Here is a 15,936-nt window from a genome sequence, read left to right as displayed (position 1 = left end):
GCAACGGCCCATACTCACGGGCGACCTGTCGCCGCAACACGCGCGCGCTGCGTGATGCGGCGACAATTGTAGCCCGTGAGTATGGGCCATTACTTACAATTAAAACAGTGTTGTTCTACTGGCCTCTCTCATACAGCCTAAGGGTTTCCTTATGATTTAAGTACTTCCTGAACGGTGCACAGAATGTGTCATGGATGACATTCCTCCAGAATGTATCATGGGTGACATTCTTCCTTAAGTGCAAGCATATCTGTTCGACAATATTCATTTACACCTGTCTGAACGTAAGAGGGTAAAATATACATGCACTCCAAATACTGCTTAAAGGGGTTCTCTAGATATAAACTGTTTTACAGCAAAACATTACTGTTATGTACTGTTTGATTTGGGCAGTTTTCCATTAATGCATTGTGACATAATTGGAAGCTCTTCCAAGCAATTAATGAATTCTGCCACCACAGAGAAGTAGTAACAATTATTTTACCTGTGTCTCAGGACCCTTATAGTAAATGCTTTCTGATTTCTAGCTACTTGCTGACCTGACCCCTAATGCAGTATGGGAACAGATATCACAATGTTCAGGGCATCACTCAGACCTACAGATTGTGCTAAACACCACATAGCAGTATCTACCAACCACACCCTAAGGTCAGAGTTGGTAACAGTTGTCTGAGGTCAGAGTGGAAGTAAAACAGGCTTAGATGAGGTAACAGGCCAAAGCTATAGCTGGTGGATTGGAGGCTTAGATGAGGTAACAGGCCAAAGCTATAGCTGGTGGATTTGAGGCTTAGATGAGGAAACAGGCCAAAGCTGTAACTGGTGGATTGGAGGCTTAAATTAGGTAACAACAAGAGCAGAAAAGCAAAAATAGTCATGCAAGCTGGTCCAGGTAACCAGATTACCAAATAAAATATAGTCAGGTAACCAAAGTCAAGGCCGCTACAAAATACAGACCTGTCACGGCTCTGGTCAATATACCCAAAAGCCGATTGATCTATAAGCACTGGGTGCTGCCATTGGGGGGGAGCTTTTTATGTGCAGGGTTCAGCATTCTGGCTCGCAAATCTTCACACCATGCATATGCAGTTAGTTGCATGCCCCAATGCCCACACATGGATGCAAACCCCTGCATAGCGAGATGTTAACTTGCACATGATCAATCACCTAAGCTCATGAACGGAGACGCCCATGCAGAACACCGTGCACACACCAAGAGACATGGGCCCATATGCAAATCACGGTTTCTCCCAAGTTTTCTCCTAGATGAGATTTTTACACCTTAGCAATAAAATACCTTTTAAATCACCAGCAAGCAAGGAAATATTCAAAATAGTTTTGATCGTACATTTTCATCTAGTTTTTGTTACTTTTTCAGTTGCAGTTTGCTAAAAAGTTATTTTAAAGAGAAGATGAAAAAATATCTCCTAGGCGAAAATGTTAATTGCATATGGCCCAAGATGTGGAGGGAAAAACAGCATTGCTGTGTGTGCTGGGCACACATGCTCTCCAAAAACTGGAGAGTTAGCACTGTGGTTTACCTTTAGAGTCTAGACCTGTGCCACTACAGAGATACATGAGATAATTTTACTCAAATCAGTGATGACCTATGGTTAAAGATAAATGTTCATTGTGTGGTACAAGAGGAACTGTTACCAAGGATTGAACTTCATCCCACCTTTCCCATGATAAATCTTTACCCTTATTTGAATAGATCATCAGGGTGGTCTGTATGGCTGATTTTGAGGTAAAACCCCTCCTACAGTGTGATAATTGGTTACGCTTAACTAGCATTTTTGCATGGTTAGAGTAGGACTCACCAGATTGGGGACACTTTGGAGCAGTTGGTGAGTTTAAGCGCGTTAAAGCGTAACCAAGAGCCCCCGTCACTGTTTTCCTGTTGTGTGCTGCAGCCACTCTGTATTTATATATTTCTTATGGAGACTGGGGATCTCCAGTGCTGCGTGCATGCTTTGCATAGTATTTCCTATCATTTGGTTTGTGCTGCTCATCCCTTGGCATATATATATATATATATATATATATATATATATATATATATATATATATATATATATATATATATATATATATATATATATATATATATATATATATGTATATATGTATATATATGTATATATATATATATATGTATATATATATATATATATATATATATATATATATGTATATATGTATATATGTATATATATATATATATATATGTATATGTATATATATATATATGTATATATATATATATATATATATATATATATATATATATACATATATATATACATATATATATATATATATATATATATATATAATATAATATACACACACATACTCTTATCACATTGTTAGAGGGTGTGATTATAGATAATGGCAGCTGTCTGTATTTTTCTTTCTTGACTCCAGTAGTAAGGGTGCTGACCAGCAGGCTCAGGGTGGATCAAACAATATGAACAAACAACACAGCGGATTGCAATCATTTCTTGATCTCTCCTTTATTTTTAACCTCTCACTTTGAAATGTATTGATTTATTTTCCTCCTTCTACTATATTTTGGTAGTTCCTCTTTGAGTTATATGCAAATGTTGGGAACTCCTGGCTATTTTACTTATTTAATTAATTTTGTAAGTGAAAATTAATGATGGCATACTAGTGCAAACAGCACACTTTAAAGGGAACCAGAGATGAACGTTTCACACAAAATAAACCTAACAGTCGATAGCTTGTAAAGAATAAATGCTCTACCTGATAATTTCGCCGCTCTGGTGTGCCTTTTTTAGTGTTTTTTATCCATTATTGCTCCAGGAAAAATCCAATATGGCCGCCAGCTCATATCCCTTCTGCTTCCGGGCTATGAGTTGTTCTGGATGTGCTGTCTAGGCTATATGAGAAAGGCTGCTGCAGCCTTTCATCTGTGTGCTTTCATTTTGGTATGATGTGCAGCTGCCTGTAGGAAGTGTCTCTCATAGGAATGAAACTGCAGTCATCATCATTATCTATGCAGAGTGCACACAGAGCACACAGATCATATTGCAGCCACACTTGTCTGTTTCAGAGCTTCTCTCTCAGCAGAAGCAGCCCCTCACATGTCATCAGAGCTCTCAGTATGCAAAGCAGCAAAGCTGAGCCAGGAGGGGGCAGGCTTTGGCTTGAAAAGACTCCACAGAAGAGTGACTCAGCTATAATGTTTCCAGGTCAAACCTAGACTGAAGGCTGAGTCGGGGATTCTTATCACAGCTGATAACAGACTAATTAAGCAGATAAGAATGAAACTAAAAGCAGGGTAGGTGTTTACTGTCATGTTCCCACTGATAAATGTAGTAAGATACATGAGGGTGCTTCATCTCTGGTTCTCTTTAACAGCATGCTGGTGCCTATTCATAGTCCATTAGTCTGGGAATAAAGAAGGGGGTAAGTAACTTGCAAGTTTGCAGGTTACACATTCTGAGTAACGCATCCAACTGTATATGTGGCAGGGGAGTGTGAATCACAAAAGTGACTGACCAGTATAAATACTTTGACAGGTAAAACAGACCACATGTATAAAACAGTTCATATGTATTTCATCTGAGTATTTAGCTGTTTGGCAGGAGTTCCACTTAAATTCCTTGGTTTCTAAACGCATCAGAACAATTGTTAATGAAATCTTTGCTTTCGTTAGCTCTGGAAGACGTGGCCATTCATTCTATTTATTTTTCAGCGTTCAATTCTGACATTATAAATTATTGCCTGATCTAAAGCATCTGAGTTGATTTTCTTTCTTTTCAAGTGACCCTAATCTTATTGTTGGGCTTCTAATATTGGTTCCACATTTCTATCTCAGTGGATTACGCTCTCCTGAAATGAACAGCAAGCCGTTACACACCCCACAGCACCGAAGGGGTTTAGAAAAGAAAGAAAGAAAACCCATATATTAAACATGTCTGAAACAGCCAAGTGGTTTTCTGGCGTCGGCTCCACGAATTTAGAAAGACTGGACCTCCAGATCTTGGGGAAAAATTGATTTACAGAAAGTGGAAAAAAAGCCAGACCGAGGAGTCGGGGGATTAAGCTTGCATGTGAAAATGTTGGAGCGTTTTAAAACCTTCACAACTTGACTAACGGCTTCAGGGTCTCATTTACCAAACGCTAACAAATCTGATACAAAATCTGATTGCCAAACGTAATCCTAGTTGAGGAACTTGAGCTAGAATGGCTGACTGCCAGTTCAAATCCAGCATTAGTGTAATGTTTTAATTGCACTTTGATATGTCCAGGAGAATGGCTTCTAAAGCATAGTGTGCGCACAAGTAATGTCAGCGAATGGGTTTTCATGTGGTTTTCTTGCAATTAAAGCAGACTGCTCACAGGTGGAGACAGTAAATCGGAAAAACCTTAAGTGCCGTGGCTTTGATAACCTCAGCTGTTGTTTTTGTCAAAGTAAAACTGGGCTTGGTTATGCTGTGGATGGAGCACATCCCTGCCCTTTGCGTGCTAAGCTGGCTTTGGCTTCACACAAGCAGGAAAAGAGGGAAGCAGGGAAACCCCATTAACTATCCATTTGCAGAACATCTAGAGCTGAAGTCTCAATACACAAAGAGCTACAGCGGTAGGAAGTTGTTTCACATCCGAGCCAAGATAAGGTCCTGGAGGTTTATTATTTTTGCTGCTTGATAGCATCGGCCTGGAGAACAACGGGCAGAGAGGGAACAGCACATCTCCATCCCTGGGGGATGACAGGAGGAAAGACAGACAGATAACCAAGTGCCGACAACTTGAGTCACATCTCCCAGAGGAAGTGTTGGTTTTAGCAGATGAAATGTATATGCAGGAGTCTGTAGCAAGGCATGCAGAGGTGGCATTGTTATGTTCAGTGGGAAGAAGGAAGGTGTGAGGGTCTCTACATTCCTGGCAGATGTAGGAAACTATGGAATCATTTTTTCGTTATTGATGTATTTTTGGTCAGCTTTGACATGCCATGTTTTTCCACTTGTTTGCTCCAAATCTGCCTGGCCTGCACATCAAAGTACATATTCTCTCTGCCAAGTAAATATTCCTTTTTATGCTCCTACTTTGAAATAATATCCGGAGTATGTGAGACATTCAGGTGAAGAATCACATAGCTCTCAATTTACTGTGGAGGTTAAAAGCTCAAGAGAAAAGCTAGTAACAATTGTGCTTTTTAATCAATTTGCCAACCATTCTAGCTTGTGTTGTTCATGTCATATCCTCTGGGCACATCCCTGGGGTTCCTTTCCCTATCCATTGGCAGGCTACCCTGGATCTTGTTGTGGTTTGCAAACAAACAGGCCTCTTCATAATCATCGAGTTAAGCTACTTTAAATAGTTTAACTCCACTCCTTGATTACACATCTCTAGACTGCCAATTCTTCCTTTACTAAGAAAAATGTCATTATTAGAACACGTTGCCGATTCAGGCTTTGCGGTGTACTTTATTTGCTCCATTTACAGAGAAGCAGGAAAGTATCAGTACTATATAGGGCCTTTGTTATAAATGTTAAAATCTTCCCCTTTGCAACCAGTAACCAAAGAAATTGCATTTTAAGGGCACATTTGCTAGCAGGCATTTAGACTACAATTTTAAACCGGTATAGACAATGCATATAATTGTTGTTATGCATTTATATAGCTCTGTTTTATGCATCATTTAATGGTGTATAATGAATACTTAAGGTCATTAAAGGACTACTATCACAAAAAACTGTAAAATACTGTACATGCAAACACATACATATAAGTACCTTTCTCCCAGAGTAAAATGAGCTATAAATTACTTTTCTCCTATGTCGCTGTCACTTACAGTCGCTAAATATCTGACAAATCTGACAGGTTTTAGACTAGTCCAACACCTCATGGGGGAGTCTTAGGATTGTCTTTATTTTTAAAAGTACTTTTCGAATGGCACTTGCTTAGTTCTGCTGCCAAAATAGTGAGCACACCGGTAAGGAGGCCAGCCGGCATATTTGTATAGATTCTTTCCAGGGAGTGCTTTTGTAATGAATAAAGGAAATACTGAGAATCACTCATGAGGAGAGTGACTGGTCCAAAACCTGCCCGATCTATAGTAACTACTATAAGTGACAGCAACATAGGAGAAAAGTAATTTATCGCTAATTTTACTCTGGACAAATGTACTTTCTATATGTATTTGTCTGCATGTATTTTAAAATTTAAAAGTTTTTGCGATAGGGCTCCTTTAACTGTCCCTTACCTGATAATCACAGTTTAAAGGTGGCCTTACACATTAAGATCTTTTTGTCCAGTGTGGCAAACAGATCGATTCCTCTCCGATCTGAATCTGATCAGAGAGGGCTCTATTCCCCCCATACATTGTACACAGATGTTCACCAGGTTTCACCATGAAATCTATTAAAAATCTATGGAACTGCAACATTGCAGTGTTGGATACAGTGTTCGATACAGTGCAACCCTATGGGCCATCGATCTACGGCTGCTCACCCTTCACATCCGATCAACCAATCTTAACTCTGATTGATTTTTGAATTTGGAATTGATTGAAATTGTATCGTAGATAACCAGCAAATTTGAACCTGCCGGTAAAAATCAATGCCTGTATGGCCAGCTTAAATTCCCTACCACAGTCTACAGTCAATTTAAGAGGTAATTTACCAGCATATTTTTGAGATGTGTGAGAAACCCTGATTGCGCAAAGTTAATGCTCCGTAAGGAACCAGATGATACTTGCGGCGATGTTAAACGATATGTCCCCCCGCAGCGATTGTGGGTCATTAAGAGAAAGACCGGGCAGTTCAGATTAGGTAGATCCCCAACAACTCCCGCGCAAAGTACCGCAATCTCTTAAACTCTCGTTCATGCCCGTTGTGTAACGTTGCATATATCCGCCAGTAAGAAGATGGATTGGGGGTCGCTTGTCGTGGGACTTCGTCATGGATCCATCTTCCTGCCTCGTTCAGTGAGTAGGTAGCTTAACCACTTGCCGACCGCCCACAGCTGATGGGCGGCGGCAAAGTGGTGTTCGCAACGACCGCAATACGCCCATTGGCGGCAGCTCGTTGCGGACTAGCTGGCCGGGGATCGCGTGCTGAATGCGCACGCATCCGCCGGCAATAGGCTCTGCCCACCCGCGACGTTAACCCCCGATCTGCCACGTAGAAAGCGTATAATACTCTTTGTAATGTATACAAAGCGTATTATACAGGCTGCCTCCTGCACTGGTGGTCCCAGTGATCGAGGGACCACCAGGGCAGGAGGCAGCCCCCCTGGTAAGCACAACACACACTGATCCTGCCTCCCCCTGCCCCCTGATCGCCCACAGCACCCCTGTTTGCACCCAATCAACCCCCTAATCACCCCCTGTCACTGCTACCCATCAGATCAGACCCTAATCTGCCCCTTGGGCACCCAATCACCTGCCCACACCTTCAAATAGCCCCCCAGACCCCCTCTGATCAACTCGCAAGTGCATTGCTTGCATATATTCTCCCCTGTAATCACCTACTGATCATCTATCAATCAACCCGTCACCCCCTGTCACTGCTACCCATCGGATCAGACCCTCATCTGCCCCTTGCGGGCACCCAATCACCCACCCACACCCTCAGAACGCCCTCAGACCCCAGCCCTGATCACCTCGCCAGTGCATTTCTTGCATCTATTCTCCCCTCTAATCACACCCTGATCACCTATCAATCACCCTGTCACCACCTGTAGTAGAAAATTCACACCTCCACACCTGTGTAACAGTCCAGGGCTCCTGGAGCTGAATGCCGGTGCTGGTCTCTCACAGGTACACCACTCCTGTGTTGAGCAATGGCAGAGAAACAAACACAGAGACCGCACTCAGAAGGCTGTTCAATCACTGTATTGAAAATCAGAGCAACAGAGGCACACAACGTTTCGGGCCCGAAACGTTGTGTGCCTCTGTTGCTCTGATTTTCAATACAGTGATTGAACAGCCTTCTGAGTGCGGTCTCTGTTTGTTTCTCTGTCACTACCTGTCACTGCTACCCATCGGATCAGACCCTCATCTGCCCCTTGCGGGCACCCAATCACCCACCCACACCCTCAGAACGCCCTCAGACCCCAGCCCTGATCACCTCGCCAGTGCATTTCTTGCATCTATTCTCCCCTCTAATCACACCCTGATCACCTATCAATCACCCTGTCACCACCTGTCACTGCTACCCATCAGATCAGACCCTAAACGTTGTGTGCCTCTGTTGCTCTGATTTTCAATACAGTGATTGAACAGCCTTCTGAGTGCGGTCTCTGTGTTTGTTTCTCTGTCACCACCTGTCACTACTACCCATCAGATCAGACCCTAAACTGCCCCTGCGGGCACCCAAACACCCGCCCACACCCTCAAATAGCCCCCCAGACCCCCTCTGATCAACTCGCCAGTGCATTGATTGCATATATTCTCCCCTGTAATCACCTACTGATCACCTATCAATCACCCCCTGTCACCACCTGTTACTGCTACCCATCAGATCAGACCCTCATCTGTCCCCTGCAGGCACCCAAACACCTGCCCACACCCTCAGATCACCCTCAGACCCTGCCTGAACACCTCTCCAGTGCATTATTTACATCTGTTCTCCCCTCTGATCACCCATCAATCACCCCCTGTCACTGCTACCCATCATACCCATCAGATCAGACCCTCATCTGCCCCTTTGCGGGCACCCAATCACCCGCCCACACCCTCGGATCGCCCTCAGACCCCCCCCCCCCCCCCCCGATCACCTCCCCAGTGCATTGCTTGCATCTATTCCCCCCTCTAATATCACCTTGAGACACCCATCAATCACCTCCTGTCACCCCCTAGCACACCTACCCATCAGATCAGACCCTAATTTGTCCTGTGTGGGCTCCTGATCACTCGGCCAAACCCTCAGATCCCCCTCAGACCTCCTTTCCGATCTCCTCCCCAGTGCATTGATTGCATCTATTCTCCCCTCTAATCACCCCCTGAGACACCCATCAATCACCTCCTGTCACCCCCCTAGCACTCCTATCCATCAGATCAGGCCCTAATCTTCCCCCTGCGGGCTTCTGATCACCCGGCCAAACCCTCACCCGCCCCACCGCAGTGACAGAATTTTTTTTTTTTTGATCACTGCTGGTCTCTACGACTTAATTGTGAGACCAACCATTATGCCACATAATACGCAGCCGCCAATCCAAGAAGCTACCATGCCCAGCCTTTTCGGTGGAAACCACTCCAAGTTTCCGAACGTAACATTTTTTGGGGCCTTCTCCTTAACATGGGTCTAGTCAAAAAGAATGTATTGCGGTCTTATTGGTCTACGCACCTAATACATCACATGCCCATGTTCTCTGCTGCCATGTCCAGGTCACGATTTGAGAACATCCTGCGCTTCCTGCACTTCAGTGCCAATACAACCTGTCATCTAAGAGGCCACCCTGCTTATGACCGGTTCCACAAAATTCGGCCCCTCATAGACCACCTGTCATCAAAATTTGCAGATGATTATACCCCTGAACAGTCATTTTGAGGCATTTGGTTTCCAGACTACTCCTCACGGTTTTGGGCCCCTAAAATGCCAGGGCAGTATAGAACCCCCTCTAAGTGACCCCATTTTAGAAAGAAGACATCCCAAGGTATTCCATTAGGTGTATGATGAGTTCATAGAAGATTTTATTTTTTGTCACAAGTTAGTGGAAAATGACACTTTGTGAAAAAAACAAAAAAACAAAAATCAATTTACGCTAACTTGTGACAAAAAATAAAATCTTCTATGAACTCACCATACTACTAACGGAATACTTTGGGGGGGCCTTCTTTCTAAAATGGGGTCACTTGTGGGGTTCCTATACTGCCCTGGCATTTTAGGGGCCCTAAACCGTGAGGAGTAGTCTAGAAACCAAATGCCTCAAAATGAACTGTGAATAGGACGTTGGGCACCTTGCGCACCTAGGCTGCAAAAAAGTGTCACACATGTGGTATTGCCGTACTCAGGAGAAATAGTATAATGTGTTTTGGGGTGCATTTTTGCACATACCCATGCTGGGTGGGACCCCATTTTAGAAAGAAGACACCCTGAGGTATTCCATTAGTAGTATGGTGAGTTCATAGAAGATTTTATTTTTTGTCACAAGTTAGTGTAAAATAACACTTTGTGAAAAAAAACAATAAAAATCAATTTCCGCTAACTTGTGACAAACAATAAAATCATCTATGAACTCACCATACTACTAACGGAATACCTTGGGGTGTCTTCTTTCAAAGATGGGGTCACTTTAGGGGCCCTAAAGCATGAGGAGTAGTCTAGAAACCAAATGCCTCAAAATGACCTGTGAAATCCTAAAGGTACTCCTAGGACGTTGGGCCCCTTAGCGCACCTAGGCTAAAAAAAAGTGTCACATGTGGTATCGCAAGAAAGCTGTATTAGTGACAAGAAAAGGAGGTAAAATTCATTTAGATAGTAGGTTGTATGAGCGAGCAATAAACCGTTAAAGCTGCAGTGGTCTGAATGGAAAAAAAGGCTCTGGTCCTTAAGGGGTGAAAAGACTGCGGTCCTCAAGTGGTTAAGACACACAAACACAGGGAGAATATACAGTCTCCATACAGATTGTGTCCTGGCCAGGACATGAACCAGGGACTCTAGTGCTACAAGGTGACAGTACTAGCCACTTGGTGTCATCTTGCCTTCTGTATTGTCTGAGCTTGTATATCTGTGTGTGCAGTGCAGGGCCGGGCCGACACATAGGCTGGGCAGGCGCCAGCCTCTGAGCGCAGGTCACTGAAGTCACGTGGTGGGCGCAGGATTGGCTTCTTCCCCCTCCTAGCTGTCTGCCCGCCCCGCGCTATGTCAGCCTATGTGCCTCCCGTTTCTGTGCTGCCAGTGTGCTGCGGGCGGCGTGAATTGTCTCTACTTCTCCCTCCAGCCTAGGTCTCCCAGTAGTTGCAGACTGGTTGCTATAGTGATGATGCCTCTGGCGCCGCTCTCTCTCTCTCTCCAGCGGGACGTGTATACACAGCGAGAGAGCCAGCGCAGCGTGCATCTCACGTAAGTAGCCTGTGCTGTTGGTAGCTCTGCTTGTGGCGTGCTTGAATCCCGCCCCTTCTCCTGACACCGTGGTGTTGTTGCTATGGTGATGATGCTTCCGCTCTCTCTCCCTTCAGCCCTGCGTTTTTATGAAAAGAGAGAGCCAGCACAGCGTGCATCACACCTCACATAGCCTATACTGCGGCTGGTAGCTCCCGCCCCCCATTCCTGACACTGGCTGTCTGGTGGTGTCTGGGTCACTGCGTGAGTCAGTCCGGCCCCCTTCTAAACGTCCCTCTCAGCGTCTTCCTGCTGGTGGTGAGGTGGATATGTAGTAGTATATGTGCATAATTTATAGTTTCATTTAACTGTGTGTGTGTGGGGGGGGGGGCGCACTCGGTCAGCCGAGCCTCTATTGGTAGTGGACCTTGTCCCGGCCCTGGTGCAGTGCACTCACCTCCACTACCCGGGAACATTTCTACTTTAGTGATCGATCTGTTGAGATTGGAATTCATAGACGTAGGATGATCCAGCTTTACCAACTGTGAGTATACAGACAGTATTCTAGATATCATTCTGTAGCTTATTTTACAAAAGGGTAGTAATTACAGATTTTTGAAGAACTGCTGAATAGGGATGATAAATGAGATGCAAATAATTTCTCCTTGCATTCAAATCTCATGTAAATTTATATGCAGTTTGAAATTGCACCAATCAGATTTACTTCCTGTCAATTTTTATTGGTCCAAGCCGCTGAAATTCCTGTTAAATATTATTCCCCCTCCAAGTCGTAGCAACCTGGAGAAGTAATTTGTGCTCCGGTGATCGCTGGATGCCTGAATTACCCATGCGCGGCCCACGGACTATAGCATTGCTGCTATAGCCATGCCAGACTCAGGCGCTATGCGCAGAGAATAGGTGTCGCGTCCACCAGAGAGTTTCTAAATTTCTAAGGTGGAGGAACTGTGCAACATGAAAGCAGGGGCATGGCTAAGCTCCCACATCCAGGAAATGTGCATCTTTCACTGTATAATATGGTGACGGACTACTTGAACTTTTTTATAAAGTCCGGGCTGACTAGAGCATTTTCAGCTGGAATTTCCGCTTTCGAGGAATTCCAAAGCAATAAGCGAATGCAAGCCTATGGCAGTGATTCCACAGGACTGAGTGTGATTTAACAAAATCACACTCGTGGTCCCATCAGCATTTTTGTAGCTATTTCTTTCAGGGAATGCAGGATCCAAAATCGCATCACTGTTTTTAGTGCAAAAATCACTAGCGATTTTCAATTTCTAGTGGGTCATAGGTCCTAAAGTTCAATGCTTGAGTGTGGTCTAGCTTCTTCAGGATGTTTGCTGCAGTAATTTAGGCACCATTCCATTTTGACATACAACATGATGGGCTTGATTCACTATGCGGTGCTAACCTACTTAGCACGTCTAAAGTCTTTAGACGTGCTAACCAGGGTGCTAAGTAGGTTAGCACCAGATTTCTCAATCAGATCGCACGCAAAGTCATATGCGCGCGCTAAGTCCCATAGGCTTTAACGGGCACTCCGCACGGAGCGCTCTGTGCAGTGCGCGCGTAAAGTTTTTGCGCGCATAAAGTTTTGCGTGCGAAAAGCTCGTTTAGACGTGCTAAGTTGGTTTTGAAAGCCGTGCTAACAGTTAGCACCGCTTTGTGAATCAAGCCCGATATATTCCTGTTAGTGATAAGTGTATCAGCAAGACTGGAAGTTTAATGTAATTTTAGGACATACATACACTCATGGGATCAATGTCGCCTGTAATAATCTTTCATGAACACTTATAGTGACAAATACTGTTTTATGAGGAGGAAGGTAAATCAGGAGATGTGCATCAGAAACTACAAGAGTGATTGGACAAGAAGTATCTAACTGGGCAGGTCCCCAAAGGGGAGGATGCCACTGCTCAGTAGTTTTTAACCAAAGCAGTCACAAATGGGATTGATTGTCTTGTGCAAAAAAAAAAAAAGCTAGTGCACCTTGGGATAAGTTTAGACAGATAGTTGGAGAGCAGTGCTATTACCACTTACTAGCTGTTTCAAATCAGTGACTGACAAGCTTGTGTTAGGGTCCCTGATTCAAATCTGGACCAGGACGCTATCTGCATAAAGGTTGTATGTTCTGCCCATGTTAATAATAATGTACACGTTCACATGTTAAGCGGCACATTTGTGCAAAAAAGTTGAGAGGTGGTTACCAGCCATTTGTCAAAGACTGCACTAACGCCTTTTATGGGGTTTTGGAACAGTATCTTTTGTCCCTTCGTGCAATCATGTTCAAAGGTATTGGTACAAAAGAAGTATAGAGAATAGGCCAAGTGCTAGAAAGTAGACATGGAGATAACTGTTCTGTATGGAAACATACCACTTGTACATTGACACCAAACTTCTGAATAACGTCATACACACAATTATTCCGAGTGACCTGCTTTTGTTGATGTACAGATCTGCTGAATAAATGGAATTTTTGAATTATGAAAAAGATTTCTTAATTTTAATTTATGATTGATTATACTGTAGTCACATTTCTACAAAACCAGTCTTATAAGAGTAGAGAAGTGCTTTCACGTGGTGACAGGGACTTGAATATTGTGGTTTATGATACATTTGTTAATTTTGCGATGCAATTGTACTTTGATTGTCCTTTGATTTCCATTGTTTTGTTTCATGTGCTTTGTTTTAGGTCGTGCTCCAGAAACAAAGTATCTAAATCTTGAGAAGGTTGGAGTTGACATCAAACCCAGTACTGGGAAGGTCATTGTTAATGAATCGGAATCCACGTCTGTCCCAAATATCTTTGCTATTGGGGACATTTCAGAGGTAGGTTGCCAGGCATGTTAATATTGTCATTGTGAGTTGAGTTTCTTTTCTTCAGTAGGTTGTGTTTGACCTTCAGCATGGTTTAATGCGGAGTACTGCTCACAGACAAAATAGAGGTCCATGTATCAACATTTTACACCTCCGATGTGATTTCCATATATACTCTGTTTACCTAAAAATTGTGTCTCAGGCTGATAGTTAAATACTAAAAGTGCAAACTTTCCTGAATTAAATTGCAAAGGAATTGGTTTAAAAATACACTGATTAGCCAAAATATTAAAACCTCTGGCTTAATATTGTATAAGTCCCTTTGTGCCATCGTGTTATGGACACTGTAAGGCCTCTAAAAGGCAACACAGTGGCATGTTGGGTGGCACTCTTTCTTGCAGCGCTAGGGTCAGTGGTTCACATCTGGGCCAGAACACTGTCTGGATGGAATCTCTGTATTCCCTGTGTTTGCGTGGCTTTCTTCTGGGTTTATTGGATTGAAGTAGAAGTACTTAAAGAGAGTCTGAAGCCAATTAAATGACCTCTTTTTCTTGTACAGTTAACTTAAGCATTAAGATCAAAGCTGATTGGCCACATACCCATGGCAGAGTGAGGTATTTATACCCCCCAAATCCCCGGGCAAAATTCTGCTATTGCAGAATTTTGCTTCCTGGAAGAGGCAGAGCTTTGCGCAGTAGCTCTGCCTCTGCTCTAGTCAATTTCTGCCTCTCCCCGCCCCTTTCAGCTTTCTTTCACTGAGAGGGGCGGGAAGAGGCGGAGATTGACCAGACTGGAGGCAGAGCTACTGCGCAAAGCTCTGCCTCCCCTGGTCAGCAAAATCTATGACCTGAAAAGTCGTGAAATTTTGCCCCGGGATTTTGGGGGGGAATTAATACCTAGTTCTGCCACGGGGATACAGTGAATCAGCTTTGATCTTAATGCTTAAAGGGAATATAAACCCATGTAAAAAAATGAGATTCACTTACCTGGGGCTTCTACCAGCCCCCTGCAGCCATCCTGTGCCCTTGAAGTCACTTACAGATCCTCTGGTCCCCCGCCGCCAGCTAGTTTCATTTTTGCCAACTCGGAGTCGTCAGGCCGCCACACGTATCTTTGCACTTGCTCCCACAGGTACAGGAAGCTATTGCGGGCGTCAACACGTATCTTTGTACGCATTGCTGCAACGACTCCAAAAACGAAACTAGCTAATTTTTTTTACATGGGTTTAGGTTCCCTTTAACCTCTTGACGACCAGCTAACGCCGATCGGCATAAACTAGTCGTCTGCGGGTTACCATGGAAACGGCCGCTCTATCGAGCGGCCTTTCCATGTCAGTTCACGGAGGGTGTCTCCCTGAACAGCCGGAGAGCCGCCGATCGCGGCTCGCTGGCAAAATGTAAACACGCGGGGAAGAAATCCCCGCTGTTTACATCATACGGCGCTGCTGCGAAAGCAGCGCCGTAAGGCAGATCGGCGATCCCCGGCCTCTGATTGGCCGGGGATCGCCGGCATCTGATAGGCGGAAGCCTATCCTTCAATGCGCAGGACGGAACTCCGTCCTGCGCATTACGGAGAGAGGGAGGAAGGGAGGTAAGGAGGCAGAAGGCGGAAATGGCTGCGGAGGGGGGCTTTGAGGAGCCCCCCCCCGCAAAACGCAGATGGCCGGCGGCGATCAGACCCCCCCGGCAGGACATCCCCCTAGTGGGGAAAAAAGAAGGGAAGTCTGATCGCCCTGGCATAATACTGGAGAGCCCACGCAGCACAGATCAGGCAAATCACCCCTGGTCGGCAAGTGGTTAAAGAGACACTGAAACGAAAAAAAAATTATGATATTATGATTTGTATGTGTAGTACAGCTAAGAAATAAAACATTAAAGAGAATCTGTATTGTTAAAATCGCACAAAAGTAAACATACCAGTGCGTTAGGGGACATCTCCTATTACCCTCTGTCACAATTTTGCCGCTCCCCGCCGCATTAAAAGTGGTTAAAAACAGTTTTAAAAAGTTTGTTTCTAAACAAACAAAATGGCCACCAAAACAGGAAGTAGGTTGATGTACAGTATGTCCACACATAGAAAATACATCCATACA

The 15,936-nt window shown here is 44.1% G+C and overlaps 1 protein-coding gene across 2 annotated transcripts in view; it reads left to right on the top strand.

Annotated features, from left to right (window-relative positions):
- The window catches only part of TXNRD2 (thioredoxin reductase 2), a 137,915-nt gene that overhangs the window by 75,214 nt on the left and 46,765 nt on the right, over window positions 1-15,936 (top strand). For both annotated transcript variants that reach the window (XM_068243267.1, XM_068243260.1), the window contains exon 12: window positions 13,720-13,856. In XM_068243267.1, coding sequence (XP_068099368.1) covers window positions 13,720-13,856 — 137 coding nt within the window. The remainder of the gene's footprint in view (window positions 1-13,719; window positions 13,857-15,936) is intronic.

The sequence above is a fragment of the Hyperolius riggenbachi genome, chromosome 1, assembly GCF_040937935.1.
Source record: "Hyperolius riggenbachi isolate aHypRig1 chromosome 1, aHypRig1.pri, whole genome shotgun sequence".
NCBI lineage: Eukaryota > Metazoa > Chordata > Amphibia > Anura > Hyperoliidae > Hyperolius > Hyperolius riggenbachi.
This window is presented reverse-complemented; position numbering and strand designations above follow the sequence as displayed.